This window comes from Kryptolebias marmoratus, linkage group LG17 (assembly GCF_001649575.2).
Source record: "Kryptolebias marmoratus isolate JLee-2015 linkage group LG17, ASM164957v2, whole genome shotgun sequence".
NCBI classification, from domain to species: Eukaryota; Metazoa; Chordata; class Actinopteri; order Cyprinodontiformes; family Rivulidae; genus Kryptolebias; species Kryptolebias marmoratus.
This window is the reverse complement of record NC_051446.1, coordinates 18,375,109-18,391,763: the sequence shown is the minus strand read 5'-3', so window position 1 is coordinate 18,391,763 and position 16,655 is coordinate 18,375,109. Positions and strand designations below refer to the sequence as shown.

Sequence of the window (16,655 nt, the reverse complement as noted above, 5' to 3'; positions counted from 1 at the left end):
CCCCTCCTTACGTCCCCTCAACCCTCCCCTGGGATTCCACACCTCGTTTGTTGGCGTGTGTGGCTTGTGTTCGGATATAAGTGTGTGTGGTAACCTTCACAAAGTGGTCTCAACTGCCTAATGAAAAGGAGCTTTGCTGAGCCTCAGAGCACACCACTGTCAGGTCTTGTACCTTTTTGGCTCTAGGGACAGAAAGAGCAACTACCTCACTCAGAGAGACAGGTTTTTTTTTTTTTGGTTTTTTTTTTAGAAAGTTTTTTCCTGCTATGACAAAGCTTTTGTCAAATAGATTATACTTCCAATTAAATGTGAAGAAGGTTGATAGATCTACATATCTAAAAAGCTGCCAGAATCGTTTGCAACATTTTGCTTAGCCGTGCTTCTTTGCTACAGATAATTACTGAAATAATGGTTTTAAAATGACGAGATCAACTTTTTTCTAAAAAAAAAAAAACAAAACAAAAAACAATCCAGCAAGTGAGAAGATTTTTCCAAATTTTTGATTAAAAACAGAAAGAGTTGAGATAAACCTTTTTCTTAAACTCTTTACGCAAAGAATTTGCTTGCATTAGTTGTTCAAAGATAATAGTCTTCTGTCAGCTGAATCTAATGGTAGGGTCGTTATGGTTGTTTTTGGTGATTTAGAATAAGTTCAGCCTTTTTTTAATATAACATATGTAATACTAATAGCATAATAAATCTGAAAACAATGGTATTGAGTCGTTCAGGCCTTGGTGACTTCCGTATTACAGCTGTCCATTATTGTTTTTCCTGTTTTAGTTAGATTTGGACTTAGTTGGGTTTCCAAACAACAGAGTTTAAGTACTAAAAGTACTCAATGCCTTCTAACGCTAGAAATGTACTTTATTGCTTGCATGGTCAGACACAATTTGCAAATGTTGTTTCCATCCCCTCCTAATTCCATTCCACTAAAACAATTCATATTACTACTCTGAGCATACAGTAATTGTGTAAAACACAATGGTGGTAGATGAAAGCAGATAAATTTATGAAATTTCTACATGTGTTTTGCTTTTTGAACAGTTGATACTAAAATCACGAGGGTTTAATTGCTCCACTGTAACAGTTCAATAGTTGTTAAATGTCAGAAAATTGTCACATTTTGCTTCATCAAAGGAAAACATTTGTCAGCTGAGAAGCCACTCCACTGAACTAGTTAATTTTCACATGACATGTTGCACCAAAAAAAAATTTGCTTCACGTTCTACACACAATATTGTGTGAACAGACTGCCAGTTGTTGGGAGCTGTTAAAAAATATTAATAAGTACCCAAATCAGAGAGGACAGAAGGTTTACCAGGATGTCTGAAACTTTTAATTAGTTTTCTTTTATTCATTTGGCCCAAACACTTAAAAAGAAGTAGAAGTTGTAGCAAATTATTGCAGGCAAAACATCATGGAGAAAAACTGTTATTTATGTAACAGCTGTGCTTACAAAACTACAAATATGGAGCTTTGCAAGTGAGTGGGAAAAACCTCGCAGTTTGTCCTGTCTTTAGAAGTTTCAGCTTATCTTTATTTTTTTTTTAATTTCCCTTAACTTTAAGGAAAACTCATGTCCATTAGCAGGCTCTAAATAAAGTTAACACTTTTTCCTAAAAATATGAAGATAGTCTGTAATATTTTTCTATTTCCTAAATGATTCTTTCAACCGTGTTAAAAAAATCAGATAAATTTTCTTCCAACTTTTTACTTTAGGTTGCTTGTTTTACAGTTACAGATTACATCCATTTGTAGACGATATATATTTTTATATTTTGCGACTGAAAACCAGAATGTAGAACGTTTAGCTGAGATAAAATGTAGCTGATTTGTTCACGTATTAAAAACAATTCATTATATGTTCATTTTTCCCTCTATTAGAGACCAGCGTTCATTTTCTCGATAAAACTTATTTTGTGGAGTTACATTAGAGGAACTAGTTGAATTAAGGTTCTTTGGTGCTGATGTAAATGTAATGTAATGCAATAATGGGCTTGTTAAATGGACCTTTGGGGATGGGATCTTTAACAAGAGAGCCAGAGCAAGTCCTCAGGGTCAGGGTTATTTAAATTGTTAATAGCTGTTTAAACAGGCGAGGAATGTTTTATAACGAGCGACAAGTCAGGGGCATTAACAGTAAATCAGTTCTCCTTTTGGAATAGTTTTTCTGCTCGTACATTTTTCTTTCAAATCGACTGTTTTAAATTTGGCATTTATTAAAATTCTGCTATTAAAATTATCCTTTTGCACGAACCTGTAAGATACTGACGTCGCGAGAACTAGAATGCCTCGAATGTCTTTATTTTGAAACTTTTGGTTTATATATACGTAGGAGATGACAGTTTTGTAAAGAAAACCGTGTCGACTTGAGGATTAGAGTGGGGAAAATTAGGTTGACAAAGATGGAGATAAAATGCACACCGTAGATCAAAACCAGGAACCAAAACCAGCTGTAGAAATCTTTCTAAATGAGACCAGTTTTCTATCATTTTCATCAGGGACTGCTGGAAAAATGAAATCTCACACAGAGCATTGGTCAGCAGGACTTTCAGAAGGATAATGTATATGAATACTGATCACTGAGGACAAGTGGAGGATACGTCATCGTCAATAAACATCATTAATCCCTCTGGGAGACCTCAGTAAAGTGGGAGAAACTTGCAGGGCTGTGGAAAGACCACACATACAAGAAAGACATTTATCTTCAGCAAAAGTAACAAATAATACTGACAGCCTGCTCCAAAAAAACTTTTCTAGGGACTCAGATGACTTGTCACCATCCTATGAAGTTTAAAATAGTACTTTTGAGTAAATTATGTCTCATAAGTGTTCAGTGTGTTGAGTTTTAGGGGACAGAATTGGTTCAGCACCTTGTTTCTCCTCCGGTGAATATGCTACCCCATGTTCAACAATGTTGTGCAAACGTCTTGTCTAAAAAAATTGATGCAACATCAAACAGCTCCCCCCTCCTCTCACAGTTTTGTCCCTACAAAACATAGCTGCTTGTAAATTGTGTGTGACGATTGCTCAAGAATATCTTTGGTCTTTTCACCCCCTACCCCATCCATCTTTTTTGCACACTGTAAGCCTTTCCAATAATGCACTCGCCATAAAAAAGTGCTTGTGCTTGTCACGCTCATTTATTAAAAAAAAAAGAAGCTCCGGCACCGACAGAGATGGATAGATATGGTTATTTGTCACTTTAACAGAAGATTTCCGCTTCAACTCCCTCCCTGTTTATCGCTTGTTCTTTGCCAATCAGTACGGGGGGGAGGGCTGGTGTTTTTTTTTTTATGGTTATTAATACCTGCACTCAGTCTTTTAATCTGCCCTATTTGTCACATGTGACTGTCTGACTGCACTGTTTAATCTGGGTATCCTTCAATCTGTCTCGTTCCAGATTAGAAATTAATGAAGGCAGGAAGAGACACATTTGAGTCACTTACAGTGTAGGGGTGTGAAAAGGACGGGATGAATGGGAGACGAATGTTGTTCATTTGACAGTGCTTTCTCTTTTTTTTTTTTTTTCGCTTTTCTCCGTCTCTCGTTCTCCATCTTTTTGTCTCTCTCTCTCTCTTCTCTTGTTTAGCTGCCAGATGTAGCCCATTTTTACTCTGCTCTCCCCCAAACAAGCGCTCAGCACGTGGGCCCTTTGGTGTGCGGCACCTGTGTAGTGTAATACAGTCAGCAACTGCGTTGTTTATTCTGAATTTGTTTGGTGCGCTTGAAAGCCCGTCTTTGATCCGTGCAAAGATTCTCCCCCCCCCCAATTCGTCGTCTACTTCCCTAATTTTTAACCACTTGCGTCGCAGCAGTATTGTTACTTTTTTTGGGTTAGTTGTGGAAAGGGCAGCTTATTTAGTTAATCTTTTTTATTTAACTTGTTTTGTTTTTTTGCTACCAACCTAAAAGATTAAAAATGAAGATAACCACTGGCAATTTGGCACATGCTTTGGCAGAGAGGTTTAAATTTGTAAGCTGTTATGTTCACTGACTATTTCAGGAAAATTTTGCACTTCTAAGGACCAATCAGATACTCCATCTCCTCTCAAGGGCTGAATATATTGACATATGCATTTGACAAAACAATGCAGGACAGTGTTCTATAAATTCTAGTTTTATTCTTTTTTTATATTGAAAATAAATATGAATACTAAAGTGCAACAAGTTCCAATTTTTTTTTTTTTTTTCAGGTTGAACTCCTTGTCGTAACTCTGGTCTTTTTCTCCAGCACAACTATGAGAAACTTGAGTCATTTTTGGCAATGTCTTTTACTCATAGAAAGTTTCTAGGACCTTCTTCTTTTGTCTGTTGAATATCGCCAAAGCTAGGAAGCTCTTGCTTATGAGAAAACTTAGTTTGTGTAGTTTTTGCTTTAAGGTTTATCTTTTAAAATTAGCAGTAGGGATCATATTTATCCAAATGTTGCTTCCTCCTTTTGGCTTTCAAGTGCAGAATTGAAAATTCTCCTTGCATACAAAGCTCATAATTACCAAACTCCATCATGTCACTCATAATATTGTTTTTATTTTATATTCTCAAACTCATCATTCCTGGAGTTTCTATAAGTAGAATAAGAAGCTGACCTACCCACCGCCAGACTTCTCTCTAGGCCAGTGGTCTCCAATCCTTGTCTTCAAGGGCCACTATCCTGCATGTTTTAGATGTTTCTCTGCTTTGACACACCTGGTTTGAATGAATGAGTGATTAACAGGCTCCTGCGGGACTTGAAGACCTGCTTGAAGACCTGCTGAAGAGCAGAGAAACATCCAAAACCTGCAGGATAGTGGCCCTCCAGGACCAGGATTAGACACCACTGTAATCAAATCGGAGGACTAAAATTGAAATTGACAAAAAACTAAATTTGGCATGAGTCTCCCATTTGCCTTTCCAACACACTTTCATAACAGTATAATTTTTTGAGATTTCATTGACAGAATACAGCACATTTGTCATGCAGGCTCTTCCTACCTAATGCACTAAAATAGTGAATCATATTGGACTCATTTTAGTGGAAAAAGATGCACAACAAAGCGATTTACAGTTAAAACATGAAGAGAGTAAATGTCATTCAATGCCACTGTCAATCCCTTTTTTCATTAGAGTTTAGATTTTACCTTTAGATTCATAAGTAAAGCCTTTTTCTCAGTAGTTTTTAATGCACTACGTATTATGAAATGTTTAAGCTTTTCTTTGTGCAAACGTTGGACATATGGATTTGTCATGCTGCGTTTTTCTTTCCCAGAACAAGTGGGACAGGAGATTCTTTCCAACCTGCACACCGATCGTGAGAAGATACAGAGAGCCAGAGAAAGGGTGAGTACACACCTGCCACCTGCACATACTTGAGCCTCCGTTCTAACAAGTGTATGCAAAACCGTAAGTCGTGACAGCTGGTTAACAGTGCCATCTTTTTTTTTTTTTTTTAAGTTTCTCAAGTAAACAAACAGTCTTAGGCATACATGCGTGCAAACTAAGTCAGCAGAACTGTGTTGACAAAGTAACTTGTGTTTCTTTGTCAAATATCACTGCTTCTACTCTTTGAATAAGAATGCTTTTATTTTAAATAATTTGACCTACTGATATCTTGCTTCTTGTGAGTTTTTGTCAGAAATCTTTCACTTTCCTTTCCTTCATATCTGTTTGATTTTTCCTTTCGGCTGTTCTTCCTCTTCAGTCGTCTTTTTACCTTTCACCACTCCTCTCCGGTTTCATTCCTTCATTCTGACTTCTCCTCGGAGTCCCCCCCCCTAGTTCTTAGTGCTGCCTCTCCTAACATGTAGCCCACCAAACAGACAGGTAGGCAAAGTCAGAAAAGACCAAACACAGGAAGGGGGCCCAGCTCCGTTGGCCCACTCAACGCAGAATGCTTAAAGATCATAACATGGCAGAGGGCCTCGCGCAGGCGATTTCAAAGGAAATCAAACATCTCCTTTCAAAACGGTCCACAGTGTCTACTGAGAGTACCTGCTCTCTCTTTCTTTTGCTCTCTCCCACTCCCCCCTTCCCATGAGCCTCCTTTGCTTAACCTCCCCACCACATACACAAATGCACACTCACACACAGACTAAGCTTTAAAGGAGGTTTGTAGAGCAAATGTTACGTGTAAAAAAATAGTAAAGATGAAGGACGGAAGGGTTAAATTCGACTGAATGTGAATTCATTTTAATTTGAGCATAAATAAATGTATTATTGTTAAATACACAATCAAACACAAAAAACGCTTTTGCCTAGCAGGGAATAAGGTCTTTCATTTTTGCTTTTCTGATAAAAATAAAGGTCTATGGGGTCACAACAGTTTTCTTCTAACTCTGAACAGTTTTAGTCTCTGCTTTCAGAAAGGTAAGCAGACTCTTTCAATATTTGATAAAAAATGTTTTTTTTTTTCATTCTCAAGCTGCTATTTAAATTTCAAATGTAGTGGTTTGTTAGTATGAGTGTTAATTACATTATAAAAAGCATAATTCAATCATCAATCTTTATTTGTAAAACACCTTTCATACAGCGGTGTGCAACACAAAGTGCTTTACAGCAGATAAATAATAAGCATAAAAGAAAGGCAAGAAACATGCAGAAAAGAACTATAAACAAGGTTATTAAAAACACCAGTAAGTCATGCAAGGAATTAAGGAAACAGAATTTTATTAATGACAAAACACTAGAGGTAGCTGTAAAAACAGTAAAATATATAAATCACAAAAACGTGGATTCTAAAATCTAAAATTTAGTAAAAACAAAGATGCTAAAAAGGAGTGAAAAATAAACAGATGGAGGTTAGAATGAAATAAAAGTTACAATTGTTTCACCAAAAGTAGTGTAAAAAGTCATTAAAAAGAAGAGTTTAAATTTGAATTCATATATTATCACACTTTCTCAGTTAGTATACAAATAACCTTTCCTCCCTTATCTTCCGTAACCTTTCAGCTGGTCACTACACGTCCTCTGTTGTCACACTATTACACAAATGTTTGTGTTTCTTTTGTAGAATGCGTTAAGAAATGTGAGAGTAAAGTAAGCCTGCTAATTAACTCCTTTAACCACAAAAGCCAGAGGAGACACAGCAAGCTGTAACTTGAGTGTTGAGGTTATTGATTCTTCCATGTGAGCCCACAGAATAATGCCATTAGAATTCATTGAAAACATACAACTTACTTAGAGTTCAGTCGCTTCAGTCAAACTCCCCCCAAAAAAGGGCTGTTGTTGCTTATTTTGCAGTTTTCATTCTCAAGTCTCAGCTCTCACAGTTTCTTTACTAATTGCTCATTTTTCATGCTAGACTGTAGGTCCTCACCTTCTTTTTTCCTTCTGCAAATTGGCTTTATTTATTGCATTGGTTTTATAATTTGTATGCATTTCACTCTTGGAAGTCAACGTGGTGCTTGGAGAGTATTTTATTTTTGAGCCACGTGAAAAACACAAGTTAGGTGAAAAGCTTTTTTTTTTTTTTTTTTTTTCATTTAGGCAACTACAGTTAATTTTAGACACTCGAATGAACACAAATTTCAGTTCCATTTCAGGTTAAGGATGAAGGCATTAGAAATGGGAGAGTGTGTCTGTGGTGGGGGTGGAGGGGGGATTCAAAGAGAGATGTGTATTTTGGGAGAAAGTGTGAAGTATCTGGGGGGACAGATCTATGGGTTGAGGCAGGCATCAGGCAACTGCTGGACTTGTTGTCTTTGCCAGAGGGCCCAAACCCAAGGTCCCCCACCTCCTACCCCGTACCGCATGTATCCTTGGCTCTGGCAACTTGCATCGCATCAGCCCAGGCTGCCAGAGGGTAGGATGGAAAGATGGAAGAGGAGGAAGAAAGTGAAGGAGGGGGTGACGCTGAGATAGATGAGACCAAATAAAAAGGTGTCACTGGAACAGTTAAAGGGAAAGAGGAGGTTTTAGAAAAGTGAGGAATTAAAAAACAAAACAGAACACAGCTTGATAAACTGATGAAAACATTCTGCGTGAGAGTGTATTTATTGAAAACGTTATTATCTTAGAAAAAGGATAAAGATAAATGACTCCCAGCTGAGTGGAGAAAATAATCCACTCCTCCCTCCACCCCATCATCCTCTGGAAAATATGACTACATGTAGATGTTAGTGGCAGCTCACTCAGTGCAGTGTCAGCTCTTTTTTTTTTCTCTCTCTCTCTCTCCTTTTCACACCTTGCTGGCAACGTCTCTGCCAAATCATTTTACTGCTAAAGTCCCTAAATCTGATAATAGAGTGAAATGAAAACATTTCTGTGACCCCGAGGAAGAAAAGGCAGCGAGGGAAAAAAAAGAAAAGAAAATAGAGCAAGAAAAGGGAAAAATCCAAGGCAATTAGTCCCGAATCGCCATGATCATTATTTCAAGGGTGCTTTCAAGGACACCTTGTGCTTGCTAGGTACGTCAAAAGAAAAGGCAGCTCCTACTCTTTTTTATTATTATTATTATTTTTACATTATTCTGATGTTTGCTCTGCAGCAAGATGAGCAGAAGGCCATTTCAGCGACTCTTCTTGACTACTTGATTAAATATAGTTGTTTTCTGTTTGAAACCACTCTTATTGGGAACAGTTTATAGACTTTGAAATAAAAAAAGGCCAAAGTGGATTTTTCACACAGTCAAGCTATTTCTGTTTTGAATAAATTGCCTCTAAAAGTGTGCACAGTGGGTGGTTTTGTAGAGGGTTGTTTCTAGACAAGTAAACATCTTACTTAAAGGTAAAATAGCAAGCTGTAATCCTAGAAACTCCTCTCTTATGCTCCCATTACCAGGCTGAAGTGACTCAAATTTGACTTTTTTGTTGAATTGACTCACATGATTTTTTTTTTTTTCAGAGATGTTTAGACATAAAAGTCCAATTATCAACTTTGATGTTTGAATCAATTTAGTTTTTTTTTTCAGCATGTGGCACTAGATCGGACACATGATTCACAACCATGCAACATGAGTGAAGGCCCTTTTGTTGAATTGCTTGCAGCTTTTTTGCCTACAAGCTGAGTGTTGTGTGAAGCGGTTTCAGCAGTTTTCTCCCTTTTTACACCATGCACAATTAAAGATGAGTCTCCTTTAAGTGCAACAATTGGGCTACACTAAAAATATGCAGTGTGTCCACAGGTTCTTGCTCAGATTTATCTCTTGCATGTCACTTCCAGGTGCCAACGTACACACACAGTTACATGTTGTGATTTTTAAAAAGTGTGCACCAACACACACAGCTACATCTGTCAGACTTCATGCATAAGAGACTACAACCAGAAAAGTCATAGTTTTATTAGTGACATTATATTTTAAATTAATAAAAATATATTGTCATTTATGTTAATTCTTGGACACAGTCTGAAAATTGCAAATAAACCAGATAGATGTTTTTGTGGATTAGAACTTTAAATAAAAATGTTCAACATATAATTACTTCCAGAAAACCACAATGTTTGAAGTGCATTTTCTTTTCTTTTTTTAAAAATCTGTTAACAAAAGGGTAAACAGTCTTTGGTTATTGCTTTAAACCTTGTGTTTTACAGCGTCCTTCAGCTGTTCATTCAGGACAGAAACTAAAACCCAGCATTGTTGTTGTTTTGTCTCCCAGCTGAGAGAAACGGATGCAAACCTGGGCAAGAGTTCTCGCATCCTCACCGGCATGCTGAGAAGGTAAGATGCAGGTAGGGGCACTGTTTCTGCACTTTTTTGCATGTATTGTGCTTTAACAGTGTTGTGAGCTCATGAAAGAGTGAATAAAGAAGACATATTAACTCATTTATCTAAAGAAAAACATAACTTTTTACCTAACACTTGTTTTAGGTAAGTCCAGATTCGTAGCTTATTTTGTTCATTGAGGTTTATTTGATTGTTTCATGCTTTTAGTGTACTGCTTGGAAAGGAAATTCAATTAATGTGTAATATTTTTAGTTATTATTAGCTGTTGTTTCATTTTCCAATTGTCTAAATCATTCAGTCTGAGTTAAACACATACTGTTGAAATGCTGTTTGCTTAAACACCACTGGTGGAGATGTATAGATGGAGAAAAGAGTAGTCCAGTAAAGCATCCTGCAGAAACAAAAGCCTTTAAAAGACAAGTGCACGCTGTACATGTCTCCACCCTTTTCTTCGCTTTTTCTTTGTTTTTTTTATTTATGTTTTATTGATTTCACAAAATGCACTTACTGCCCGAAAACCAACTTGCAGTCTGTTTCTCCTGCTTGCTGGTTCACGCACAAAGCAGCCCCAAACAAACAGCACAAACACAACCATTCAGTCGCGGATATATCAAATAGGCCTTGCATTATCTTGTGCACAACCCTCCAAACGCACACACAGTTAATATCTTGTCACATCTCCATTTCATAAAGTCCCTGTGTGCTTTTCCCTGAACCGTGACGCCACTGTTTTGTTTCTTGTTCTCTGTTGTTGTTGTTTTTTTCTTCTTCTTCTTCTTCTCACCCACTGTGGGTTTTGATTAAGAGTAATATGTAAATGACACTGACTAAATGTAAAATCCCGGGGCAGGAAGGAAGTGCCAATTGAAATAGATGCTTCAGTGCCCATAGACAATTTGCCGGGCGGCTCACAGGGCAGCCAGCAAATAGTAGACCTGAGGAGGGCTGTGACGCCGACTGTAACCAATATTTCTGCATATGTCTCCATTTTGTCAAGTCTGATTATGGGAAGAGAAGTAAGAGGAAGGAGGGGGTCACCTCGCCTGGCATGTCACCCAGAGCTGTCCAGAAATCATTCATCATTCCCTCCTCCCTCTTCTCTTCTTCCCTCCACCCCCTCTGGTGCTGAAGTAAATAACACGCACTTATTTCAATATTATCATATTAATGTTAAAGTTCAGCTGTCACCTAATGGGAAAACTTAATCAGACGTAGCATTTTAAGAGGCATGCTTAAAATGCCCCCCCACCCCCCACCCCGTCTTGATGTTTCTAACCTCCTCTGGTTAGTGCCCTGCTCAAATCAGGATTTATGAGGGCTTTCCAAACTGAGGCTCGGCTGCAAGCCACTTCGACTGCTGACTGCCTCCACCCCCTTCACACTTCTTTTACGTTTTATCACTGTTTGCATAAAAGAAAATGTTTTTGTTTCAAATTTGTGGACCGGGAAACAGCAAATCTTTAGTCGTTTAAAACTAGAGAGGCAGAACTGAGAGCAAAAATTATGTGCAGGAAACTTGAATGATGTCCTTCTCTCCTGTGTGTATTTATTTATTTTTTATGTCAGGCAGATGATTGCTTGCATGCACTTCTCAAATAGCTGTTGCTTTGTTTATTTGAAAATAAAGCGTTATACTATTCAGCCTGGGAAACTAATCACTTCCCGTAACCATAATTGGTTAAAAAAGAAGGTTTCGGTAGTTAGTTATGTTATGAAACTGTATGTCTCACAAACATAAATACTCTCTCGTCATCTGTTAATTCTATGTGATTTGACCTTGTTTGATATATACTGTAAATTGATAAGGGTCACAGCTCTTACTGTGGATCACTGACACTGATTTGAAAGGCCTCAGACCTTTTCAGAAGGCCCCTGTTGTTTCTGTGGCATGTTGACACTGTAGCTTCTCATAAATACAGAATGGTCTTCTGACTACCTTCAGTGACTAGATACTGAACATCTCAAGCATCACACCCACCAATGGTCAGAACATTTGGGAACAGAACACAGCTCCAGACCCAGTTACGACTACTGGGGCCCCTGGCAGCTTCACGAAAGGAGGGGGGATACAGTGAAGGGCAATGAAGCATCGAAAGGGGGATGAAGAGGAGGGAGAATGTATATTTTGAAGCAGAGGGGTTGTCTGCTCTCACTGGCAGCTGATCCCACATGCAGGTGGTCGACTCAGTCGCCAGGCAGATCAAAAAGTCAAGGCCCCGGGTGGACTTCCCTTTGAAATGGGAATGGGGTCTAGATATCAGACAGAAAACATAAGCAAGCTCCCAGCCACAGAACAGCTCCATATTCATGGCCGAGACTGGCAGTAGTGACGGGCAGGCAGGATGGACAGAGCTTCAGCCTTCAGAGGAGAAACTCATGCACACTCTGGGCACTGATTAAGAGATTGGTCTTTAAGACTAGTTGAAGACGATGCTCTAGCTCATGGCCCACTGCTGCTCCACATTTACCGGGATCCTAACTTCTATACTTGTGCACAAGCTTTCTTGATGTGTGGCTAAGGTCACTTTTCTCATGTGACAAATTCAGCATAAATTTGGTACAACTTACTCGGGGAAAAACATGTTTTGCTTCACTAAAGTTTTTCCGAAATTGAAATTAGGCCTATTCATTTGACTAACTGGCAAAGGAGGAAAATTTACAACTCCTCTTTGCCTCTAGGAAAATCAAGTGCTCTGCGTGTATTATTCACTGGAAAGTTTATTCCCAGTTTACTTGGTCCAACAAACCAACATGTGCACAACATCATGAGCCAAAAGACCAAAGTGCATGCCCCCAGAAAAGCATCTAAAGAGGCTAAACTTTTTGTTTTTCGAAATCACAAAGTTTTGCCTCTCCTCTCTTATTATTGGTGAATATACACTGTCTTTATGAATTTGTTTGGAATATGAACTACTAAAACATGTTTCAGGTCACATAATGAAAATCTGTATCAGTGACCTGTGGGGGGGATTGGAGTCTCGGAGCGCTTTTGCCAAACAACTGAACAGAAAAAAGATTTTTTTTTTCTTGAAGAAATCAGAAATTTCTTTTTCTACCTTTGAAAATGTTTTACCAGTGTCTACACAGTGCATAAAATTAGAGTTCTTCACACTCATATTGCACATTAAAGTATGTACCACATTTGTTATATAAGACTTGTTTGGCTTATTTTGCATTTTATTTTATTCTGTATTACACCTGAACTCATCACAGTAGCCATAGGTCAGTCCCAAGAGCAGCAAATCATTCCCAGTGGCTCTGTCTCTGATCTTATCTCTGTGTTGCTGGCACAGTCATTCCACGTACAACATTTAAACATGTTTCCTTTGCTTTGCAATTTGTTCATCCTGGCATCATCACAACGGCATTCAGGCATTCTACTTTCTCCACCTTGCTGCATCCCTCTGGGTCAGTGCCTCCCCCCCTTGCCCTTTTCTCTTCCCTCCAGGGAGACATTCTGTGTGTTTTTCTATCCGTTCTGTTTTCATTTTGGCAAAGTACCAAAGTCTGAATCACATGTGCCCCTTTGGCGACTCTTAAATTACCTTTAAAGTACATATCAAGGTGAACGCAGCTGTTGTCTGATGTGGTCAGAGAAATAGGGATATTTGCTGTCACATAAAGTTCTTTTCTGTTAATGTTGGAAATTCATGCCCATTGAAGATTTGGAAAGGCCCTATTATTGTTTGTACAAAGCTGTTTCCTGTTTCCTTTGTGGACCATTCCAGTACCACCATTAATGCCATTTGATTAAGTTCTGTATGAGAAGGACAGATTTATAATGTGTGAAGATGATGGAAAAATATCAGCACTCAGTCATGCTTTGGGGAAAGGATAATATATCCTAATCTTACAAAACGTCCAAACTAAGTGATTGTATGGATGAATAAAAGTCAACAACATTCTGTGATCTGGTGTTTAAGACCCCAAGAAAACAAGTGGACTTACGTAAAAAAGATTAACCAATTTTTAGTAATTGTTTTTAAGGATTTTTTTTACTGTTTATTTCTGAAATGTCAAATAAGTGTCTTGTTTTCAGACAGATGATACAGTTTTATTATTTCTGTGCGTCTGCATATGTGTCTGTAGCCACAGGCTGCTGCTGGAACAATGACAGGGTGCGCCTCAGTCTCATTACTCACTTCTCCTGAGTCAAACAAGCACCACTGCCAACAGTTTCTCTTTCTCACTCACTCACCCTCCTGCTTTATCCCTGTCTTTTTCCCTTTTTCTTCACCTCGCCCATTAGAGAGTGCTGATGGGACGTTTTTTGCAGAAAGAAAAAGATACACACAAACCAGGGCTGTAGAGTAAGGAGCTGTTGACAAGTGCAAAGACGTGTTGTTGTTTTATATAAGGCATGCATTTGTCTGTTGAGGATTGACTTGCTTTACTGGAACCCAAAGCCTCCTTTTTTCACAGTTTATCTCCCTTTTTTGTTATCCAGTCCATAGTGGGAATGTGTTTTTTTAAAGGTCAGAACAAAGTTAACTTGTAGCTTTTTCAAGTTATTGACAAAAAAAACATAAAAATCCCTGAGTTTGGTATAGACAACTAGCTTTAAATTCTGTACTAAATATTTGCTTTCTTTTTCTTAAGGCAGCTTGTATTTCAAGTTAAAGCAATGCAAGCAGAAACTACCGGCATACCTTGAGTTAGACTCTTTTATTGGAACAAGTAGCTCTGAACTTGTCCAAGAACCTGTCTTCAAAGCTGATCCAGAACATTTCACCAGAAAAACAGTTTTTGCCCCATCACTTTTCCAAATGCTCAGGGGTCATCCAACATCGACATTGAGGTGATGCTTCGTTGGACCTTGCTCATGCCATCCAAACTGATAGAGCTTCTTTTTTCCCCTTACTTTAACCCTGACAGACTGTCGTTCTGACGAGATGACTGGAGATCAGTGGCGCTCTCATCCCTTGAAGTGGCTCCAGGTGTCACTCCAAGGGTACCCGCCCTGTTTGATCTGCCGTCAAGCTCCTGTCGGGCCACGGCACCCTCTGATTTCCCTGTCAGAAGGGAAAGAGGCTCTCCTGTCCAAAAGTTCCTCCTCTACTTTTGAGTGATAGGAAGGGTGAGGAATTGGCAGATATAGAGCACATCTTCCTGATAACCATCTGAGATTGGGTTGTTTCAAGTCTTACTTAGTGCTTAGGTCTCATTTAGCAACTATAGGAGATCCTCTTGACATCCACCACCCATGGGAGCAATGTATAGAGGGGATCTTGATTTGATATACCAAGCCCTGGCAGTCCAAAAATCAGAGAAGGAAACAAAGTAAACATCAGATGAATCCAAAACATCCTCAATGATCATGCTGTGGGCCTTGTCTTGAGAACAAAAAGCATCCTCTCAGACATCTTCAGATGCTGTCCAAAGGAGGTCCCTGTCTTTACTGAGGAGCCTCACAAACAAAAAGGAAAGATAAAACAAAATGGAGGTTTGGAAGTATATCTCTTTTCAGCAAACATAGATGCTGGTTTCCTTCCTGCCTTTCATTTTATTATATCCCTTATGTTATCCCCCCTCCTACTGTGAGCTTCTGTAGAAATTACAGGTGAGATCTCAGTCTGTGGCAGGCCCTGCCTTTCGTCTAGAGGGAACAAGGGAAAGGATAGTGGGTGTGAGGGGGGGAAGAAAAGGCTGAGGAGAGGAAAAAGAGATTCATGCTTTGCAGTAGTGCTGTGTTGTTTGTGGAGCGCACCATTCTCTTTGTCTGTCTGGCGATAACTTATTCAGCACAGGGCCATTCATCCAGGGGTTGAGCGCAGGCGTCCGTCAAGACAAAAAATAATGAGGCGACAGCAGCGCAGTGGATAGCTTTCACCCTCTGCATAGGCCCCCCACACACACGCGCCTCCCCCTTCACCATCTTCTCCTTCTAGCCTCCCATTATCAACCGATTTAAATAGGTAATGGGGGGTCTTCTTCAGGACATTTTGAAGCAATTAGAACCTATCACATCGCCTGTTCTTTGACTCCATTTCCCTCCCAGCATGCTATTATGGATACTTCTGGGCATGCTTTGCAACATCTTCCTGGAATTTGGGGGAATGCCACTGCATCACTAGATGCCCTTTTAATGTTAGTTTTGCAATGTTTTCCACTCAGGTCATTAACTAAATTATCTTGAACCATCATGTGAATGCGTGCCCAATATTGTTTTGATTGTTACAGGTATAATTTAATTCCTTGCTAAGATATCTAATTACATATGTTAATCAAAATAACACATTCAAAGTTAGGTACTTGTGTCAGTTGTGGTTTTGTTGTTGCCCATCACATTTTTCTCTGGCACGGTGCAAGAGACTGAAACATTTATAAAAGCTCAATTTTCACTTGTCTTAATGTTTTGTTTTGGGGTTTTTTTTATCTTGTCAATCATCAACTGTGCCTCTGTCTGTCTGTATCTCATTCTAACAGCCACCCTGGATGGTGCAATGCAACAAAGACAGAACATTGTTGCCGTATTGTTGATGGCATAAAAGATCCCCTTTATCACAATGGGAAAAATTATATAAACAGTACTGCTAGTTTTTTTTTTACTTTAAAGTTGAAAGGCAAGGCATTGGTAGGCATCAAGAACCCCTGTCAACATTCTTCAACAATGCATTGGTCTCTTTTCTAGGCAAAAGGTTGTTAAGTTTAAGCTGTTATACTGAACACAAAAATAGGGTTTATATTGCATTTTTGTAGTCTGTTAGTAAGAGTTTGTTAGTAGTTTTGTTCATGATTTTTTCACAAGATTACTTTGTCCTACTGATACAATTATAGAAAAGTAAAACATGTTTGGACTTTAAATTGCACCAATTATTTCAGACAAAAATATATTTATTGATACTGAAACTGACATTTTTTGTTAATGCACCATATGCTGTTGCAAAAATTGTAAGAGAGAATAGACTGAAAGACAAAACTTAGTGTGTCCCGTTTAATTTTAATCAGAGAACCACTGAGAATTTTCTTGTAGTTTTATAATTAAACAGTTTATAATAAATCCATTCCAACAGTA

At 38.5% G+C, this 16,655-nt stretch overlaps 1 protein-coding gene across 4 annotated transcripts in view; it reads left to right on the top strand.

The window, feature by feature from the left end:
• vti1a (vesicle transport through interaction with t-SNAREs 1A) overlaps positions 1–16,655 on the top strand; it is a 107,482-nt gene that overhangs the window by 66,167 nt on the left and 24,660 nt on the right. For 2 of the 4 annotated variants that reach the window (XM_017439436.3, XM_017439446.3), the window contains 2 exons: positions 5,249–5,319; positions 9,573–9,645. In XM_017439436.3, coding sequence (XP_017294925.1) covers positions 5,249–5,319; positions 9,573–9,638 — 137 coding nt within the window. In that variant the 3' untranslated portion in view covers positions 9,639–9,645. The remainder of the gene's footprint in view (positions 1–5,248; positions 5,320–9,572; positions 9,646–16,655) is intronic. The other 2 variants (XM_017439422.3, XM_017439429.3) reach the window with 1 other exon arrangement.